The 22,426-nt window shown below is 42.3% G+C and overlaps 1 protein-coding gene across 7 annotated transcripts in view; it reads left to right on the forward strand.

Annotated features, from left to right (window-relative positions):
- Positions 1-3,446: 3,446 nt before the first annotated feature.
- Positions 3,447-22,426, forward strand: part of NELL1 (neural EGFL like 1) — a 271,852-nt gene continuing 252,872 nt past the window's right edge. For 6 of the 7 annotated variants that reach the window (XM_071808817.1, XM_065839269.2, XM_065839270.2 and 3 more), the window contains exons 1-2: positions 3,447-3,617; positions 7,732-7,860. In XM_071808817.1, the coding sequence (XP_071664918.1) occupies positions 3,569-3,617; positions 7,732-7,860 (178 nt within the window). In that variant the 5' untranslated portion in view covers positions 3,447-3,568. The remainder of the gene's footprint in view (positions 3,618-7,731; positions 7,861-22,426) is intronic. The other variant, XM_065839267.2, reaches the window with a different exon arrangement.

Genomic DNA, 22,426 nt, shown 5'->3' on the forward strand with positions numbered 1-22,426 from the left:
TGTTCATGTGCAGATGAAGGAGATGGTAGGACCCAGCGATGGAAGGCTACAGGAATTCTTTGCATGCATAAAGCACTTTTCATCTTGGAGAAGTCTGAAGTTACCAGCGAGCCTCGTAAGAGTCCCGAGAGGCAGGTAAGTGTCATTAGTCCCCTTTTCAGGAGGGAAAACTGAGGTGTGTGGCATTTGTCAAATCTCCAGAGTCAACCAATGCTAGTCAATGATAAAACACATTGATTTGGGGAGTAAGAGACAGTCATTCGCTGTCAGCATTAGGGATTGCTGCTTTAAATCTTTAAACTCGCGGGAACAGCTGAAAACCCATGTCCTTTTAACTTGGTTGTACGGATTCACTCAGGCCATACTTTAAAGCAATGTATGTCACTTAAATTACTAGAAGACAGGCACATCTATTGCAGCACTAGCAGATGCACTTAGTTGGAAATAATTTTATGCTTTCGGGTACCAAAATTCCTATGGTCAGGGTGGAGACTGAAAGGCACATGTTATAATAATTAATCAGTTGAAAAGTTTAATTTAGACGTTGTAGTTTTGAAACATTATCTAACCATGCATTTGGGAATTAAAAAAACCAAAACATTAAGTATTGCTCCACGGCTGAGTGCAAAAGTAGACAAGTGATTTCTCTCTCTAAGGCCTCATTGTGGTGTATTTATTACTTATTTATGTAATCATAAATCTTAATGTGGATACTTTTAGGCTGTTGGACTTACGATCTAGTCCTTTGCAACTATTTATCTGTTGGTAGGACAGGTATGGCATACAGATTTCCCTCCCTCCCTTTACATCTGCTCTTTTTCTTAGTATAAGCGCTGTTGTTAATTCTTGCCCTCTCCTGGCCACAAAGAAAACTTTGCCCACATGGACCACAAGCATCTCTTCAGAGCCAGGCTTTCCAGGAGAAACTGAGGACATTTTCTATCCCATGAGCTATGTTTCTTTATTATTATTTTTATTTGTAAGTATTTACAACTGAGTCCACACATTCAGCTGTGCTTAAAGTAATACTTCTAATCACCTTTCATCCAAGGAAAGCGAACAAACAACTGCTCTGAAGAGATACTGGGCCTAGTCAAAAATACTTCATCAAACTAAAAAATGCCACAAACTTTGTAGCTGACAGGACTAAGAGTTTAACACCACACAGTTAGCAACATCACAATAATTTAGATCAAAATCAAGAAGCATTCAATGTCCAACTGAGAGTGCAAGAACAATCTTCCACAGGAATATAATCCGAGCTGAAATCCAGGACTAGCACTTCACTCTTGTGAAAGTGCCACCAGACATTATTTTTTTTAATTGCTATGAATGTTCAGGAACACCATTTTAATTCTTAGCTGAATGTCATGCCTTTCAGCTATTTAGACTTCCAACAAGATCATATCAGAATATCAGATTTTTTGGTGATAAGGGAAGATGATTTGTTGCCATTAGAGGAGGTGTAAGAATAGTGTTGGCCGGGAGAATCTGATTGTTAATTTTTTCATCTATCTGCTTTTCCTATCCTTTTCCAAAATGAACAGATGGAAATTCTTGTAAGGTTATTAGTGCTTTCCCAATGTGTGATCATTTGGGGACAGTGCTGGACTATAGAAGGACCCATGTTTATTGGACCAGTGCTGCTCAGAGAGCTTCCTACCAAGTTGTTTGTGTTACTTTTTGCAGAACCTGTAGGCTTTTGGATGTTTCTGATCAACAGAAGAGCGAGTCAGGAATGATTAAGGCGTTCTTTACCCATGAGATTGTCCAGGATGTGCTTGAAGCTGTGCTTGAAACCTGATAACTCAGTGCAAATTTTTGTATGTACCCAGAGTAATTTTTAAAATAGCATTTAATCCAGATTTATGTTAAGCTAATAAGCGATCTGTTCAAGAATATATCTATGACCAGTTTAAACTGGATATCCGCTAAAGACTCCGCACAACGTGGAAAACTGGAAAACCTGAGTTGAATTAGATTTAGTTTTGTGTACAGATAGACCCTGTTTTTTCTATCCGATAAGCACAAACATAGCTTAATTTAGATGTATAGACCTATTTCACAGAAAGAAATCTCTTAAATCTAGTAAATACTATGCAGAAAAATGGTTTTATCAGGATGGGATAGAAGGGTGTGTCTTCACCTGCCTATGTACCACTGCCTTTTTTTCTTGTTGCTATGGATATATAACATATATTTATGTATACACACATACACTTGTATACCATCTATATACTTCTCCCGTGCCCCATGGGTATGAGAGGTGCTAATGACACAGCACCCTAAACAAAAGTAAGAATATACAAAGTTGTATCTGAGTAAAAGCTATTTTGATACACTGGCAATAAATTACTGAGATGCTTTTGAAATGACCACCCCAGAGACTTCCTGGAGTGCATTGCATTAGCTCGCTTGCAGCCAGGAACAGCTGTTTCCAGATATCTTACTAATTAAGTCATTAGGCAACCAAGTTATACCCTTTGCTCTTGCTAATGTAAAGGCATGCAAACGCAACTTCGGTGATTTTTTTTTGTGTGTCATCCAAACTTTATCCAAATGTACAGCTTATTACTTTACATTTAAGATGGCTGGAATTTATGTTATGTAGAACCAAACCGTAACGTGATGAGGGGAGGCAGCAGAGAGGAGATTCCTCTGGCTTTACAGCTGAAATGGTTTCATTTGAACTGTAGCAAAGCTAAACCTGCTGGAAATCTCACTCTGCTCCTGTTCAGTGGGATGGGAGCTTCAGCTGGGGCCTGTAATCTCTACTTCAAATTTAAATCAGGTGTGTTCTAGGGGAGAGTCATTGCATGTAATCGATGCCATGTTTCTTGCCAGGCATTGAAGCAAATTAGAGGCTGGAGGGAAGAAATATTTAAAGACAGGTTTTAAAACAACCATCAGAGCAGATTCTCAGATGACTCACAGGTATCTTTAAATACTTTATTTCCCTTTTACACTTTAGAGCCATGAAAGAGAGCAGCAGTTGACTTGAGCAAGGACGTGTGAGAAGCCCACAAGCAGTCCAGATTTCCTTATTATACCTTAGAACTTCTTTTTGTTTATTCAGTCCAGGCATAAATCATTACTAAGACTGAATAGTTAATAAGGGTCGAGTCTTACTATTTCTGTGCCCGGAGCACGAGGTGAAAGTGCGCACAGCCCCCTGCAGAGCTGGGTCATCGCACCCGCGGCTGCGGAACCTGCCCCGGAGCGGGGACCGCGGGTCCCCGGGGAATTCGTCTTTTGGGGGGAGAAGGGCATTAAGCGCTTGGGGAGAGAGGGCGGCCGCTGCGTTCTACCTGCGCCGCGGGCCGCTCGGTGGCCGTGACCGGGCGGCGGCGCTGGCGAGGCCCGGGGGGGGCCGCGCGTCACGGCGGGGGGCGGGCGGGGAGCCCCCGCTGCGGGGGCGTCGGGGCCGCGCCTGGGCAGCGGGCGGAGCCGCCGCCGCCTGCCGGAGCTGCTCCGCGCGTCGGAGGCTGCGCTGGGCTCCGCTGGGCTCGGCGCGGCTCCGCAGCAGCTGCCGGGGAGGGAGGCGGGCGCCGCCGCCCTGGCCGCGCCGATGGGTCTCCTCCTGCTCCTCTGGGCGTGTGCGGCCGCCGCCGGGGCAGGTGAGGGGCCGGGGCTGTGGGGCCGGTGTCCGCTCCTGCCGCCTCCCCGGGAGGGAAAGCGAGGGCTGGGGGAGCCGCCGGCGTGCGCTGGCGGCGGGCGGAAACTTTGCGGGGCGGCGGCGGCGGGTTGTACCGGGCGGAGCGGGGAGGCACCGCGGCGGGGCTGGGCATCCCTCGCTGCGCGGGTCTCCGCGGGGCGCAGCCTGGATGTCCCCAGCGGGGGACCCCCGGGGGACGAGTGAGGGAAAGTTTTCGGGAAGCGGCGTGTGCGCTGCGCCCCGCGGGGACGGGGCGCGGGTGGAGCGGGGCGGCCACGCCGGGGTCCGGCCGGGCGCTGCGCGGTGCTGCCCGCGGTAGCGGGGAAGCCGCGTTACCGGCTGCGAGCGCGTCATTCCTGCCGGGGCTGTGCCCGCTGCCTTATTTCTGCGGCGTTGCGCGACCTAAGTAGCGTTTCTTGTTCCTTGTGGAGGCTTTGTTCTCTGTCCTCTTGCCCCGGGTAACGCTCTGCCTTGGTGGAGCTCTTGAGGGGGGACGTTTCTCGATGGTGCTCGTAGCTATTCTCTAGGGGAATTACGCAGCACAATTATCAGAAGTGTAAAGGAGTCCATGTTTTAAAATTATAATTTTTCTTATGGTAATTATTACCTTCTCAAAATCTGTAGATCTTGAGAGGTGTGACATAAAAATAGCTGGAGGAAAATACCACCTGCCCGTTTTGTAGTGGTGTTACTACTAATATTGCACACAGAAATATTGGAAATGGTCAGTAGGACCCGAAACTCTACTACCTGGAATTGTGAAGCCACTTGGAAAGTTCTTTGTGTGCAACAATTGCCGCTGAAGCTGTGAAAGAGCAAAATGCCTCTGCCAGAGCCTACTCTTTACCATTTGAATGATTGCACATGGGTACGTGGGAATGACTTGGTTGTGTCGAGTGTGCTTTTGCTTAAAGTTTTTTCCAGTCCCCAAATACCACGTTGCACATGTTGAGGAAATTATAAATGTGCTGCATTCGTTGCATAGGTGCACGTTAGCTAGATGGAGTGTGACATGGTTGCTGGTGGTGGGGTGTAGGTGATAAAGGCGTAAGCAGAGAATACAAGCTGTCAGAACTGTAAGGCAGGATTAATTTCTTTTTAGGGATTTCCTGGTGACATCATTCATAATTATATTGCTTAATCCTCTAATCTGCTGTAGTGCCTTCAGTTCACATTGGGCCAAATCCACCAAGTCCTGAGATGATTTCTATTTCCACCCACCTGACCGAACCATTTGGAGTTTTGCTTGTGTGAGCCACTGATTGAAGTGGAACGGCCCAATTACTTTAAATAGGAATTAAAAGCAACATCAGTCAGGATTGGGCCCAAGCTTTGCGCTGTTCTCCAGTGAGAGCAGATGGGTTGATGGTTAATTTTTACTTCAGAAAGAAATGCTATTTCCAGCTTCTCGTTCCACTGAAGAGAGACAGTGTAAAATACTAGATGCAAGTGCGGTTGATATGCCTGTGGTATCTTTCTGATAGACTGAGAGACCACAAGGGAAAAGGAAACTTGGTTATCATACCAAAGCTGCTGATTTGTTGTGTATTAATTATTAACCAGGCTTTTGAGTGCTTGCTGCAGCTCCAAGAGACAGCATAGGAGAAGGACTAGGTATTTAAAGCAGTGTGTGCTCTTGCTGAACAGTTGCTGTGACATTAGAAATAGTCTCTGGTTTTGAAAGCATTTTAAAAGCTGGAAGGGGGCACAGTGAAGTTGTCACACAAGATCCTTCACTGGCATAAATCGAAGCCTGTGGAGCTGCGGTGATCTATACATGTTGAGCCTTGGGTGTTCAGGCTGGAATAAACAGCTTTAATAGAGCAGTGGAGCTACGGTGATTTATGGGAGTGCCTATACTCGCTAGATGTGGTTTCTCTCCTCATCCTGTTGATGTCTGTGGCAGAGCTTTCACTGACTTTCATGGGGTCAGGATTTGTCTTACTGGACATAGTTTGTCCTTTGAGTTGAGCAAATTTTAGTCCCTACTTGACCTTTCTTCATATTGGTAGGTTTTTTGCTGATCTGGATCGATCTAACCTCTTTCAAATGAGGAACAGCATCACCATTCTTGGCAGGGACAGCAGATACTATCTTTTCTAATAGATAAGTTCACACAATTTACACTGTGCTGCTTTTCATCTGAATAGAAACCTTAGAAGAAATAATAAGTCCTCCTGTTTGTCTTCCAAAGCAATCTTTGTTTTTATTTGTGCTTTTATTGTTTTGTTTTCGATTGTTTGGGTGTTTTTTTTTTTTTCCCCCCAGCAAGGCCTCTCTGTGTATATAGGGGGGTGTGTTTGTGTCTGTAGTTTGTAGGTTGCAGCCCCTGCACTGGACGAGTTGCTGTGGCTGGGAATCAAGAGGCAGATGAATTTTCTCCTGTTGATCAGCTGGTCTGTCAGTGCGCACAGCATCAGTTGTGGTCCTTCAGTGCATAAGTGTCTAGGGCAGGTGAAGTCAAAGATGGTACTAAAAGCCTGATGGTGCTGCTGATCATCTGGGAAGTTTTAACTTCTGAAGAAGTTTATCTGGGTTTGTGTTCTGTAATGTTAATTTTCTACGAAACGCTATTTATGCCCACATCCTTATAAAGGCATTATATGTGTATTCATTTGGATATGTCAGCACTCTTTGAGCTTTAGTTCTGTAGGGTAAGGTTGCTAGAGACCTCCTAAAGCTGTCTTTTCAGTATTTTTTTGCTACTCTGCTCCTTATGCAGTAGTATCCTCTGCATTAGCACAACACATTATTCCAACAAGTTTTAATACTTGAGTAGAGGAGAGGCAAACGTGCTGTGGTACAGATGATTTATGCGTAGAATGCGTAACTTGTTCAGTCTGTACACCTCAGTAATTTCTTTGAGCCTCTCCAAGAATAAAACTAGAATATTTGCTGCTTAACTGATCCAGAAGCACGGTCCTGGAATAACAAATGAATCAATTTAGATCTGAACGTGAAGTCCACTCAGTGGAAGTCAGTCTGGATGTGCTTTACAGGTCATGTCTTTGCTCTATGGAAGTTAGTGGGACTTCAGCTCTGTCGGGATTTCATTCTTGGAGCCTGTTAGTGAAAAATTTCCTTAGGAAGGTGCTTGCATCCCACAGGAGATATTTGACCTGTATCTCGGGCACAGATCTCATGCCACACTTATTGCTGTGTTGAGAGAGACGTGGTGGTCAGGCTGGTCTATTCCCATCATCATCCCTAGAGAAAGGAGATATGTTTGCTGAACTTGGTATGCCATAACCATTGAGTTGCCCTGAACTTTTGAACAAAACAACTTCAAACTGCTTGAGAGTGTGTGTGTGTCTTGTCAATCCCTTGAGGTCCCTACTAGTTCAAGGAGTGCCCAGTCTTTTCCTGCGCGTAAACCATTTCTAAATTTTAGGTTTAGATTTGTGCTTCTCCAGCAGATGCTCCTGCTGGTTCAGGTGAACGAATGTCTGCTATTTGTCGGTAGGCTTTGGCATGCTGTGCAGGCACCGGCTGTGCTGAAATATGGAGGTGCGCTTCCAAAGAAAAACCAGTTTCGTGAGTCACCCAGGGCTCTTGGATCACTGGGTGGCATCCTTTGCCCTGCTACCGTATTTCCCCCTGGGTCATTTTGACCAGTTGGGAAAACAGATTATATTTAGACCAGGATCTGTTAGTCGGAACTAGGTCTGAAATGTGAGAAGAATTTTCAGTGCTCACGTCTCCCTGGAAATCGTGTAGCCAATAGATGAACACTGCAAATCTCTTTCATCTTTTTGCATAGGTGGTTATGCTTTTATTTATTTATTACTCTGTAGCCTTATGAAGATACTGGATTAATGTATCAGTTTCAGAATGTTTTAACTTGTGTGTAGCAAGATCTGTGGAAAGGAAATAGTTTAATTGAAAGAACTGGAAAAGAATATCTTCTCTTTTCTGCAGCAGAGGTGCTGTCGTATAAGTAATTACTGTATACAATGTGTGAGTGTGAAGGTACTAGAAATGTCTGCACTAGATACTCTCCTCCCTTCTTTTCATTACCTGATTTGAAATAAAAATTGATCTAACGCTGTGTCTCTCTTTCTCTGTGCCTCCAACAGCTGTAGGATTTGGAATGGATCCTGACTTACAAATTGATGTAATCACAGAACTGGATCTTGTGAATACAACCCTTGGGGTGACACAAGTGTCAGGACTACACAATGCCAGCAAAGCATTTTTATTCCAAGGTAAGATGAGCATCCTCATTTCTCTCATCTCACGTCTGCCTGCAAGAGCTCCTAAGAGCTTTGCTGCCTATCTGGTTCCCTGTACTGCTGGTCTTACTGAACTGTCGCTTAATTTGATTTTTATGTTTTGGAAATAGTCTTAGTTACTTTCCTGAAATACATAGGGCATTTTTTTAGTGTGCTGTCAGGCACTTGAGGTTAGAGATCTTTAGGGAAGTTTGTTTGGGTAGGTTTTCAACACTCCCCAATGTTTATTTGTAACTAAATACATGGAAGCAGTTCCAAGGCGCGGTTGTATTCCTGTGTATGATGTGATTGTATACATGCAGAGGCACAGCTGAAGCAGTGGAACTGTGAGAAAGTATTTAATGTGTTGACACTGATTGGTAACATGTAGCAAGTCTTCCATCAGCTTTGTCAAAACTGTTAAAGTGAGAAAATTGAACAGTATTGCATGTAACTGTCCAAACTGAGTACCAGGTACAGAACAAGTCACTTGGATTTCTTTTTTTTTTTTAATTCAATATTCTAAGATAATGCTTGTGAAGTGTTTTAATTCTTTTATTTATATATATTTTTTAAGTGAATGAAATTCTGGATGAATTAACAAGTCTTACCATGGATTTAAGTCCAGATTGTGACACAATGTCCTATGGGGTGGAAGCACTGATTTGTTACAATATGCTTATTAGGCAAGAAAGACATTTATATCAGTTGAGATTAACATGCACATTAAAGCACAGTTAGGAACATTTTTATTGTGGAAACCTCCCATATGTTTTTTCTTTACTGTGCTTTACTCTGTGTTGAAGTCTGCTTGGTAGTGGTTTTGATATCTGTCCTCTGTAGCTGTTTTTAGAAGCAAATTACTACAGTCTCATTTAGCTTTAGTTCTGAATCTGTAATGGTAACTGACTTCACTGTAAGTAAGAAGAGAAGTGGGTCCGTAATCTTGGTTTATTCTTTACCTGGCCAAGGCCAGTGTAGGAGCAAGAGCAGGGAGACTTCTGGAGACCTTCTCAGAATTTGTTAGTTGTATTTCCAATCTTTCGTGCTATATTGAGTAGCGTAGCTTTCACTTGTTCCCAGATTAATGTCCATTAATTTATACATTTGAAGATACAAATTGTTTTTTTTCCAATACCACAAATCCAGGTTTGTCTGTTACGGACAAACAAATTCCTCAGAAGCCTGCGTTGGCCTAAGTGACTTAAAATATGTTAGTATTTCCAATTGCCGTTCTGTGCAGTTAGTCACAACCGCACTGATGAGCTGTGATGCTGAGTTTTCACACGCTGGTGGTCAGAGCTGCAGGGAGGAAGACCAAGATGTGTTTTTCGGCGCACTGGTTGAAACCATTGATACTGAAAGGAGCTTTGAAAGGCTAATGGTGAAGATGTTATGGATGTTCAGTTCTTTTTGCCTTGGGGGACACCACCTATAGTTTACAAACTTGGAGAAGATGAGCGTAAAAAAGGTAGAGCTTGTAAAGTTCACATGAGTGGATAAATTGGGAAGCATTGAACAGAAGTTCACTGTGTGAAGTGGGTAAACAATTTGAAGACTGTGATTAGTAGTAGTTGTTGTTGTTGTTGTTATTATTTTAATTCCCACAATAGAAGTTGTTCTTGCAAAGGCACACAGGAATAGCCCTCTGCTTAGATATCACCTCTAGTATGAAACTTCTTGGAAGATGACTCCAGAAAATTATTGTCTTCAGTTAAGCTCATCAGCCCTTGGTTTGCGAGAAGACTGGAGACTTTGGTCTATTACTCCATCCTGAGAAAGGTCTGCAATGGGTCTTTTGCTCCTGCTGTCGGGTGGGATGGAAATCCAAGGCTGCTTCGTTGGCTGCTTCCCTTCTTGTTCGTATCTGTTACTTGTTAAATGTCAGCAGTGTGTCGGCAGCTGTACGAGTTTTGCTAACAGAGGTGACTTACTTTCCAACTACAGTTTGGCTGTGTGCCAGGTCCTTTGGCTGGAACCAACAGATAAAGTCTTGATTTTTATCCTGCCGTAGTGTAAAACCGATATAGAACTCGGGGCAATGAATGGGCACCTGCTACATCTAACAGAGATTCAAGCAGCCAACATGATGCTCCCAGAGGAGAGAAGAGACTGGAAGTTAGTGCATAGTTTTAAAATTACTGTATCCTCATGGACCAGCTCTTCTAGTTTTTGAGATGGGATCCTTTCAGCAAAGCTTTGCTTAGATGAGTTCTTACCGTGAGTAGTTGATGCACGCTGTGCCTTGCTGGGCAGGGGCGGGAGGACCTTTGTCACCGTGCAGGTTCATTGCTGAGCATGGAGCCACCTTAGAAGACGGCGTCACTCCTGCGCCTTCACCACTGAGGATTTCCTAGTTTAGGAAATGAGGAGAAGAGTTTGAGTTGACGTTGGGTTTCATAGGGACAGTTTTGCCCGTGCCTTTGGCAGTGTCCTTACAGCAGCGTAACAGGGCTCTGAGCTTCCACAAAGGTTTCCCCGTGGATCGTTTTCTGTCTTGTAAGATGTATTTATGGCTTTACTAGAGCTGTTCAAACTGAGAGTGTTCCTTTGTGTGCCTCTGGAAGTCTACATCTTTGAGGCAGAGAAATGGTAATTTTTCCCCAACTCAGACAGTTATGTGTGCTGCTGTAGTGAAAAAATGGATTGTTTTTCCTAAGTGAGATTCTTTTTCTCTTTGAAATGGAAAGGTTTTTAAATTTTGGGCGTTATTTTGGTTGCATTTAGAGACAAAAAAAAGGAAGGAGTGAGGACAATATAAACTATTATTTTTAATTGGATTTTTGATCAGTGTTGTTAACTCTCTTATAGTAAATGGCATACTATTTGTTACAAAGTTTCTGGGGAATGAGGTCATGATTTGATTTATCCCAGAGAAAATGTAGAAGGACTCTTTTTCCCTGAAGAGGTAGCAATTTCAGTCCAAGACAACCTCAATGAAGCCAGTTACGTATTCTGATTTTATAATGATATTGATAGCAACAGCTGAAACTCAGATTTCTGTGAGCAGCGGCTTTATAGGCAAAGAAACAAATTTAGCTCAATTGTGTGACTCAATTGTGTGACAGCATGACAGAACCACAGTTGGAATTGAGAGATGTGGGTTGCCTTTGGGTGAGCAAAACTGCTCCTAATTCAGGAAAGCGTAGAAACCTATAATTAAGTGTTGTTATCTGAGTGGTCCTGTTGGGCGTGGACTTCGATTATTAGAGTATTTCAGCTGGATTTTTGATTGATCAGTTTTATTATATGTGTGTTTCTGTTCCATTCTCTCTGAAACGGAGATGAGGGAACCCCAAAAGTGGCATAAGCATTGACAGTGTGAATTAGATGAAATATACACATCTAACTCTCAATTCTGCAAACAACCTGACTCTTCAGATTCCTAACATTATGGTGTCTTAATCATTTACCTTTTATTTATTTATACAAACAATAGCGGGGTAAATAGGCTTTTTGTCCAGATGGGCTGTTTTAGCACAAAGAGACAAAGGAGGGCGAGTGGATTCTTGACTGGAGTGCTCTTGGGGCATCCAAGATCCTGCTGTCTGACCCCACATCTCCTTTCCTCCAACCAAGAGTCCAAAGAATTCAAGGAAACAGTTCTGAGGGCAGGTAGGTGATTTCATTCACAGAAGCGTATTGAAAATATTGATCATCCACCTAATGTATTACAATAACATCTTGCAAACGTTGCATGAAAGACATCTGTAAATGGTATCTTACAAACATGACGAAATTATACTAAAATTCCTAAAACGGGTTTATAATACAAACTTTTAGTACATTAAGAAACACTGAGCCATATCTCGCTTAGTGGAACTCAGTCCTGTTCTGTTTCAGATAGCAGGGAAGCAGGGCTTATTTTGGCCATGTAAGTGGAAAGCTCAGCGGGATCTTGAGTCCTGTGGCAGAGAAAGGCTTTCACTATAAATAAGGCAAGAGGAGGTACTTAATTGGTGGTCCTGTTTTTAACTACACTGAACCCAGTGTTTAGCCTAGCTGTTACATTATCTGATTACCTTAACCACAGTGACTTTTTTATTCTGTGCTCAGTTCTCGTTGGGGAAGTAAAATTTTATACCTTTTACAACCTGTCAGCCATGCCTGTTTCTTTTTAATTCTTCTTCTCTCAAAATCTCTTTGGAACTAACAGAGGCTCAAAGCCTTTACTTATAAAGCGCTTCCCCCAATAAGTTTATTAATGCTTTGCTGCTTCTTTTCCTAGCAATCTGGCAGTATTTTTCAACTTAATCTTGAAATTAGGAATGGCCTTTTATAATGGATAGCGTGCAGGAAAATAAACCAGCAAGTACTTTAAAAAGTCTACCTATATGTAGTCCCTTTTTCCTTGACTGTTCCTTTACTTGCATTAAGCAACCACTGGATTTATAAGTGAAACGCCTGCCCCGCAGCACGGAGTTCGGTCCTTCTTCCCACTTCGTACCAGTGACTGCCGAGTTCTTTTCTGCACAGTCGTAGCTCCAGCAGGAGAGGTGAAAGAATAACGAGTATCTGCACAGAGAAAGGCAACGATTTTGCGAGAAAAGAGTGATTCTGGTTGAGTTCCTGAAACAAAAGGGCTGTCCTGCTTCAGGGCAGGAGACAGCAAAGCTGCCGTCCCAAGGGAGGTAGAGGTGCCTTCCAGCAGACTCACTTCACAGAATCACGGAATCTCAGGGGTTGGAAGGGACCTGGAAAGCTCATCCAGTCCAATCCCCCCGCCGGAGCAGGAACACCCAGCTGAGGTTCCACAGGAAGGTGTCCAGACGGGTTTGAATGTCTGCAGAGAAGGAGACTCCACAACCTCCCTGGGCAGCCTGGGCCAGTGTCTGTCACCCTCGCTGAGAAGAAGTTTCTTCTCAAATTTAAGTGTAACCTTTTGTGTTCCAGTTTGTACCCATTACCCCTTGTCCTGTCATTGGTTGTCACCGAGAACAGTCTGACTCCATCCTCGTGACACTCACCCTTTATGTATCTGTAAACATTAATGAGGTCACCCCTCAGTCTCGTCTTCTCCAAGCTCAAGAGCCCCAGCTCCCTCAGCCTTTCCTCGCACGGGAGATGCTCCACTCCCTTCAGCATCTTTGTTGCCCTGTGCTGGACTCTCTCCAGCAGTTCCCTGTCCTTCTGGAACTGAGGGGCCACAGCTGGACACAATATTCCAGATAGGGTCTCATCAGGGCAGAGCAGAGAGGCAGGAGAACCTCTCTCGACCTACTAACTAGCCCCCTTCTAACCCACCCCAGGATGCTATTTGCTTTCCTGGCCACAAGGGCACAGTGCTGGCTCATGGTCGTCATGCTGTCCACCAGGAACCCCAGGTCCCTTTCCCCTACACTGCTCTCTAATAGGTCATTCCCCAGTGTACATCCCTCTCTGTTGATGTTTCCTCTCAGTGTGTTATGGATCCTGTTTTTTTTGTTTTCTTGGACGCCTTCCTCCTTGACTTGCTAATTCCTCGCTTACAGAGCAGAGGTGTTTTCAGATCCCACTCTAGGAATCCAAGTCCTAAAAGCCAGCTTTTGTGGTAAAAAGTCTAAGGGGTTTGATGTTGTCGTCAGGACTGGCCACATACCCTTGATATCAGGAATTTTAAGTGAGCTTCTGCTGGGATGGTCTTCAGGATACACTTTTTATGCCCTGGCTGTGGGGCAGCAGCTCAGCACCAAGGTGCGCTCAGTAAATTCGAAGGGTGAGTTGGCCGCTGCCTTCGCGAACATCTTCTCACCCGAATCTTGGTGACCTGTGTGCAACAGCTGAGGTTTTAATCTAGTTCAAGTGTTAAAGCCCAGCATAATGTGTGGGGTGTGCGAGCCGCAGAGCCGAACGCGAGGCAGCAGATAAGGGCTGGAGGAGGAGACTTGCAATTACTCTTCCTGGGGTGGACAGCAGGGAGGTCTGCAGTGAGTAGCAGAGATAAACTTTAATTTTTAGAGTTCCAGGTGTTGGTACCTCTTAACATGAGATAATGCAATGAGAGTCGTTGCCTTCTGCGTGATCTCTCCTGGTATGTTTATAGCAAATGTTATGTATAAGCAGTATAGTTTTTACAGAGCAGAAGTCTCCACCGTAGCAGAAAAATTAGGAGGGCGCAACATGGGTGGCTGGAAATCTTCATAGTACCTTCAGCTGTTGTAAAAGAGGGTAGCTCTAGTATGTTTTCTGTGCCCTGTGGTATCCGAATACCCCATTTTGGTGGGAGGTTTAGGGGTGGCAGTGGTGCAGAACCTCTGGGCACACCCGGGTGCTGGGATCCCGCTCCACCATGCGCTTGGCAGAGCAGGCGATGACCCTTGTGCTCTTGGAAATGAAAGGAACATTTATTTCTTTTTAAATTTATTTTTTACTCAATATTGCCCACCACCCTCCTGTGCTCGCAGCTGAGCACCTGCACAGCCACTCGCTGCTTTTTCTCCAGCCTGATTAGTTTTCTTTCCCTTTTAAAAGATGCTTTTCCTGAGGCGTCACCAGCTCCCGCCTCTCCTCACAGAGGTGCCAAACAGGTATCTCTTCATGGAAACTCTGCAGGCTCCTCAAACTTGTGAACTTTATTATTATTATTATTATTTTAAAGACAGTTTTTTTCCCTATTACCTGCCGTGTGGTGCAGGCCCATGCCCATTTCCACAAGCGTGGGGTAACTTCGGGGTTTTGCCCCATGTTGCGTATGGGGCACCAGTAAAATATCTGTGATGTGCTAATTTTTAACAAATGTTTTTTGGAGGATACAACTTGGATAATGTACTTTTTTTGTTAGTGATTTAGAACCTTATTTGTGCTGTGCTTGGGTGGCTCATCTGTGAAGTTGAGGTACTAGTGCCCTTTTCTCTAACAACAGTGGTGTGAAAAGAATTCATTAGTTTTTGTAGAGGTCTCAGATACCGTTCTGGAATAATTAACTTGGTCGTGGTCTGTTCTGTTTCCAGAGAGGGATTTGAATAGGGCAGATCTGCTGTTCAGGGTGAGCCTTGAACAATAAAAATAAAGCAAAAGTTCAGATCCTTGTTTGTTACATAGGTATTTTTTTTGCTCTTTGTTCTTTACTGAGACAGGGGCCCTTTGGAAAGCTGGTGTAAGAAAGATGTTGGGACCTGGAGGGTTGAGCAAAGTTTTCCTGTGAGACTTGAACCATAACATCTGTCTAACTTCTTTTTTTCTTTTAATGTTTAAATGTGTTCTGTATACACATTTTTAATATGCTTTGTAGCTATGTTTTTTTGCAATGAAATCATTAGGCTAAGTGTGGCGTGTTGTGGGTTTTTTTGTTTATTTCATTTGTAAACCTGACCATTTTCAGACCAGAGGAATGATCTGGAGTTGGAATACAATGAGCTAGGAGGGGATGAGTGAGATGAATCATCTCCAGTGGAGGAAATTAAAGATCACTTGAGACATAATTATTGAAGGTCTAAAGATACATAAACTACTGTTAACATTGTCAGTTCCCAGAAGTAGGTTTTAAAACACTCGTATATACCCATCCTGTGCTGGCTGTTTCCACTCCTGTTTAATATTTGAATTATGTTGGAAACCTGTCTAGGAGTAAAATTTATCCAGCATATTGGTATGAAGGTATAGCTTGTAAATCCTTGCGGAGCTTCTTGCTCCATATACTTTTGTTAAAACACCACTACCCCACCCAAAGTATAGACTAAAATAGAAATGTAGTCATATTAAATGACAGTGACCGACTTCTACTTTTCTTTCTTTTTTCTTTCCATTATGAATGTTGACATGCAGCCTTCTGTTACTTGACATTTTTTTGGGTTTCCCATCATGTCTGTAATGATGAGGAAAGGATTCTGAGCACACGTGGCTTCTGTCCTTGGCAGTTATTTTTGCTTTCCTGGGAGACAATAATTGTGCTGCTTGTCTGTCTTCATTGCCAGGGTGGTAAGTACAGAGGGATAAGCACTTCAGTATTCCTGTAGTATGCTGAAAGCCTCGAATGCTTTTGCCAACCTGTTGACAAAGTTCAGTAATGAAGATAAGCAGAAATAAAATAAAAGGTCTCTGCTCTTCAGTGGGCAGAGGGGGGTGCAGAAATTAGTTTCTGATACTGCCAGTGAGCATAGCTTGCTTCCAAACCACGTGAGCATCTTGGTCTTACAATGAAAGTAAATCAATTTAGATAAAAGAATAACAGTTTGAGTTTCTTGTATCTTCATCAGAACAGAAAGACAACAAGAACTGTCTTTTTCCTGCAAAGGATTTTGGCTAACTGGTACTCTTAAGTCGTATCATACTGCATGTAATCAGGTTTTATTAGCTGCTTCTTCAGCAAACGACTATTGAACTGGAGTAAGAATATAATTCTATAATATCTTATCAAATAGTGCATGGGCTGGTCAGAGTTCTGGTGAAGCAGAATCAGTACTTGAGTTGTGGTGCCTTGAGGTGAGTCCCTGCACAGTGCTGAGCATCTCTGGGTGCACAATCCTGCCCAAGTTCAGGTCAAGTCCCCGCACCTGACCCTGCGGGTCTGGGTCACTGGGCAGATTTTGGGGCAAAAGAGAGCAGAATCGGAGCGTTACTTGGCACTGCTGAGTTAAAACTGCTTGAAACACAGTGGGAGGGAAAAGCGACGCTGAAGAATTGAGTTCTCACTATAGGCGATGAATCAAAGCGGCCCATTATGGTTGGTTTTGACCTCAAGAGGGATTTCTTAATTTTCAAAACTATTTTAATAGAAATGTGTTAATATCCATTTGATAAGAATATTTACATTCATCCTACTTGATTATATTACCCCTAAACAGAGCCACGTCTTCTGTCTGAAAAGTGGTGTTATTTGAAATGACTATAACACAAATTTAAACATGTACAATGATTTTTTTTTTTAAAGATTTTGTACCTTTAGAAAGTACACAAAGGCAGATATAATCAGACCCAATGCAAGAAAGAGCCAGGCATGGACCGTTTCCTGTGGTGAAAAACCCCGCTGGCTTGAACTACCTATCAAGAATAAAAATTAGATGCTACTTGAGGCCTCAACCCACTTCTGTGCCAAATTCTAGATTAATCTTGCTACCTGCAGTGTGGGTGTATAAATGACACGAGGGGGACGTTTTTTTCTCTTATTTTTTCATTTTTGCCACATAAATGGTGTGAAGTAATCATGTCATGCTGTGCTGGTTCATGGCGTTGTATCATGTGATTGCCTTTGCTTCTGTGGCCTTCTCAGTGATACAAAATGCAGAACATTGGATTTTATTTTTAATAGAATGGACAAAAATATTATTATTGGCACCTGATGTCCACTAAACCATTCATCTAAATCAGTAGTTACGTGGGTTGCATACCTGCTAAAAGAGCAAAGTTGGTTCTGTAATTCTGACAACAGGGATCTGTGAATCACTATTTTGGAGCAGTAAATACTGTAGCTGAGCACTGGTGTTTTGGCTTCCTAAAAACTCTTTCATTGCAGTCTGTCCCATGTTGTCTCTCCTCGTGTGATAATGTTTCTCACATAGTTACAGCTGAGTTTCCCGTTGGTCCTCTGTGCTATAAATAGGAGAAAATACTATAGGATCTCTGCAGCTGCACGGATTATTTTACCGAGTGTGTCCTCCCCTTGCACACACGGGCGACTCCTCCCTCTGAAGCCGAGTTTTCCATTTGGCATCAGTGGGAATGGACACCTAGAGCGGACAAGTTTGTGTTCTAAAGCTTAGTTCTGTGTTGTGCCCTCTCTTTATTTTCCTTCTCATTTTATTTTATCTTTTGTAAACTGAAAGGCAGCAAAGATGCTCTGAGAGTGCATGTATAAAACTAGATCTCGGAGGTTAAATACTCATTGCTTCTGTGATGAAAGAGTATCTACAGATGGCGTTCAGACCTGCCTCTGCTTCTCTCATTTTGCTTTGGCTCATCATGCATAACAATGTTGAAATTTTAAAGCCTATTCTTAGGGACTGGGGAAAATAACAAAGCCAAGATGTGTGGGAGGAGAAGTGGGGTTTGTGTGTCGTGATTTTTCTTGGTCTGCGGAGGTCTGAATGGATGTTCATCATGCTACTGGGAAATGAACCAGCACAGCCTTAAAACACGATATTTGCAGAATGATTAGGTAAATGCCAATGATTTGCAAGCCTTACGTACTGCGCTTTACCTCAAGTCTTCCTTTTAAGGGAATCTGCTGAGAAGTTGTGGTAGGAGGGCCCTGTGCAGTATTAGTTATAGTCATCGTATTAGGGCAATGGTGGAAGTTTACATTTACTTCATTGTAATTAATTATGAAGCCAGAACAAAATTAAAGTTCTTTTTTGAGTAATATCATTGCCCACACATTTAAAAGTCACGGTCCTCTATGTTAGCCTTTTGTTCTCTGATGCTGGCAGTGCTTTTAATGTTTTTGATGTCTAGCGAGTACCAGCTTTGAGATTGGATATTCTCCCTTTCCAGCTTTATGCCATCCTAATTGTTTCAAAATGTAGTCATTAAAACAAAAAGTCAACATTATTGCTGGTGTTATTGCTAATGGCAAGAAATGCAAAAAAGGGGGACACATGTGGCAGTTCTATTTAAAGAAAAGCTTATTTTCAGAAACAAAGGCTTATGGAGCAAAAGGGAGCGCTTAGTACCCCAAGCACGTTTGCTGTTACGGATGAACCCACAGCAATGGATGCTATCAAAGTTGTCATATTTTATTCATGAGTTGTGGTATGCTTGGGTGAAATAAGAAAAGCAATGCTCCAAATCATAATTATGGTGTAAAAAGATAAAACAGTTATTATTGTGACATTTTTGAAAATTCTTAAATCCCTCACATAATTTGTCTAAAACTTGCAGGGAATGACTAAGTATGTTAGTTGTATTTATGATTCTTTGTTGGGGGGTTGTGTGGAACACTTCAAAAATAGAATTTATACGTATTTTGGGAGAATATATAAATGTGTGCTTATGTGTGTTCCAAGAAACAAAGACAACTAGAATATTGAATATAAACATAATAGTAAAGAGGCTGACAGCAGAAATTATACTTCAGTAGAGAAGGGCTTTGACAAATGTATTACGCCTCGTGTTGTTATCGTGCAGTTAATAAATAAAACAGACACCCAGGATTTAATTTGCTGTAGCAATAACATGGAAGTGATTTTTTTCTAAGGGAAAGAAAACAGAAGGGAGAATTAGTTCATGAAACACATTTGTTTAATGCTTCTACAAATTATACGCAGAGAATAAAGAGAAAACATAAGATTTTTAGTAATAAATGAGCTAAATGCTTTAAAAGTAATTAAAAAACTATTTAGCGTCAAGTCATTGGGAGTTTTTGAACCAGGAGAGCACTTCAGCACATGCTTGCTTTGAACTTTACGGATAATTTCTTTTCCTTTAGTTGGATTATTCATGTGATAAAAGGCTTTACTGGACTGGAAATTCAAACCTTTGTGTAGGTGTAGCCAGGTCTGTTTGCTGCCATAAGTAGCATTAGGCATTGTAACCTCTCTCTGCAAGTGACAAACCTCAGTCAGAGGTTTCTGTGTTGCTGAAACTTTCCTGTTAATGAGCTATTTAAAGCTAATATTTTGATTTACGTGTTTAGGAATACAGGTTTTCAACAGGGAGGCAAATTCTGATTTTTGTGTGGCCTTGCTGAAGTTAGACTGGGATTTTCAACAGAGTCAGTGGGATCTTGTAGTTATAATTGCTTTGAAAATCCAGGTTATGGGTTACTTGTTGACAGTATCTGTCATATTCATGTTAAACTTTGGAATACTGAAGCACTTCAGAAGTACTTGGTATTACTATTTATTTTTAATACCGTTGCCATAAAGTATGAGCAGCATTTATTATTACCTGTAAAAAGGAAGAGTGCTAAATGACAAATCAGAATTATTATATATTCCTTAAAAATGCAAATGGATCAGTCTCTGCATGCTCTATTGAAAAAGCTTAAATTTTGTTTCTAGATTATGAACACGCTAAGGGTTATAGTGGGAGGAAATAAATCCAAACTACAATTAGTAGTTATTTGTAAAACTTGGCTTCTAGATCTCATTTTTGGTTCTAGATGCTACTCACCTTCTGGTGCCATCTTAAGCTTCTTTTAAACAAATGGGTCTGAAGACCATGTTTTGTCAAGTTCAGTATATATATATTTTTGAAGTAACTTCTAATTTGTGGGTATGTGACTTTGAGCATACCTGAAAATGTTTTGTAGAAGGGGAGGAAAAATTTGCTTAGCTTGTTTTTGCATGAAGCCAGAACAGAAGCAGTATTTTTGGGTGGCTTATTATTTTGCACAAGATTAGAGTTTAATATACTCTTAAAATAGACCCCTGAAGTGGACAGTACTGCTGCACAATGGACAACGTATCAGTAACAATTCTTAGCCGTTATTGCTATTTCCCAAAGTTACACGCATCACCACTGGCTGTGTTCAAACATGACAGTGTTGCTGCTGTTGTCCATATTCTTTCTGTTAAAATGTTATTGTTTTCCAAATTTGCAAATAGCAATCTTTAACGTTATAGTCACAGTGATGCGATACTTTATCCAATAGAGATAAACAGTGGAAAAGATGTTACGATCAGTGACTCCTGAACTAATTAACTAACAACACATGTAATTTGATTAATTTGCATAATTTAAGAGCGGATTATGTGATTTTAGTCATGGTGTAACTTCAGGAGGGTTTCTACCAGGCATTTAATTTAAGGGATCAACTGTTTGTAAGTAGTCTTGATGTCAGCATGAGTCCCTTGAGGAAACAACAGAGCCTGCTTGAGCCTGAGCTTGGTAGCCCCTTAAAATGTTTGAAACCAATTAAAGAGGCTGCCTTGAGTGACAGGTGATGTGTGGCCTCAGCAAGGTGACCACCGGTGTTCTCAGCAGGGCTCTTGTTGCAAAGCCATTTGGCTTCTTCTGGTTTTGCTCCATCATGGCCAAGTGATTTAGAGATGGTGTCAGTCCCAGAGCTGTGTGTGTGCCCAGACCTGCTGCTCAACCTTCTGCTGCTGGAGAGGTGACTCCAGCGCTTTCCATGGCCATTCTGTCCATTTGAGTGGAAAAGACCAGTAAGGTCCTTGGAGGTATAAAGCCCATATGCAGCGAAAGAGGGGCCATTTCTCAATGTAAGCTTTGTTACTTCTGCCACCGTGCTTTCCCTGTCACCTAGGGCACGTTTTGCCAGCCAGGGCTTGAGAAATGTAGGTGGCCACCTTCTCTCTTGGCACGTATTCGTTTCCATGTCTTGTGCGATATCTGCTGCTCTGTTTGTTCCAGAATACTCAGTTTCTGTGGTTCAGTTTGAAATGCTGATAGAGCAAACAAAGGACTTAGACTCTCTGACGACTACTTAATTAACAGGAGTGTGGTCATTCTAGCTAGTGCTCAAGTTGGGCCAATTTTCAAGAAGTGAAGAGTCCGACATTAATCCACTAAATCAACTAAATTATTGGTTGGGGAGAAACTGTGATTTGATAAGTAGTCTCTGTTTGATTTCTTTAATGACTCAAACTTCTGCTGTCCCTGGTATCTGGAGTTTCAGGATAGGGTTTGCAATAGCTGCCTGAAAGGAATGAAATATATATACAATTTTAAATGCTAGATTAATTTTGTTAGGAGAGCCCTAGTTGTAAATTAGTTTACAAACGTGTATATCAAAATGACAGCAATAGATGAACACTATTGCCAGGGTAGTTTTGCATCATGCAAAAGCAGTTTACTTTGAGTTACTCTATTTTTTCCACCTTCTCTAGCAGAACGGCTTTTGCTGTATAGTCACGGGAACTTACCTTTGTAACATTAGCTATTCACCCTGGTAATTGCTCCATCCTCTAATTTAATGAAAACCCATTAAACCGAAACAATAATTAAAATGAGACATCATCTCTGTAGGAGGTTTGCATATTAAAATCACCAAGCATTTCACTGCAGATGGATCTTATTCTTAAGAAACAGTGTTTGAAGCAACATGTAAAAAGTGATTTATAATGAATAGTCATAATTTAGAAAGCTGTGCTGTTGAGCATGATTTCCTACTGTTTATTACTGACTGTGAGTGGAGCTAGCAAGGCAAAAGCATTTACAATGTCTTTTTGTACCAGCAGCAGAGATGTGCCTTCTTTAGTCTTCCCTAGTAGCACAGTCTTAAAGAGAAGGACTTCTTGGCAGTGAAATGACTGGAAAAGACCCCTGTGGCTGGTGTCAACATCTTTCTATGAAACTTAGGATGTGTTTGTGACTTGTGTGGACTGAGGAGTGGTTTTAGAGGAGCACGAAGGAATGGACATCAATCAGTGGTAGTGTTTGAGGTTGTTAGGATTTTTTTGACCAGTTCTTTGAAGGATCATTTGTGGGACCAATGTGTGGAAAGGAGTTGGTGCACTGGATCCCACTTGGACTCAGAGGCTTTGATGAAGCACCTGCCTTCAGTGAGCAGAAGGGTTTTGTGATGCTGTCATGTGTTTTCATCCCGAGCGCCTTTTAGAAACTGTCTACACTGAGAATTGGTGGTTTTTGATCCGCCTTCCGCTCTTGGTTTCATATATGGAAAGCTGGTGACTTAAAGTAGGGCGCTATGGTTGCTGTGTGTTGTGTGTTTGGTTTTTTT

This window comes from Patagioenas fasciata, chromosome 5, assembly GCF_037038585.1.
Source record: "Patagioenas fasciata isolate bPatFas1 chromosome 5, bPatFas1.hap1, whole genome shotgun sequence".
NCBI lineage: Eukaryota > Metazoa > Chordata > Aves > Columbiformes > Columbidae > Patagioenas > Patagioenas fasciata.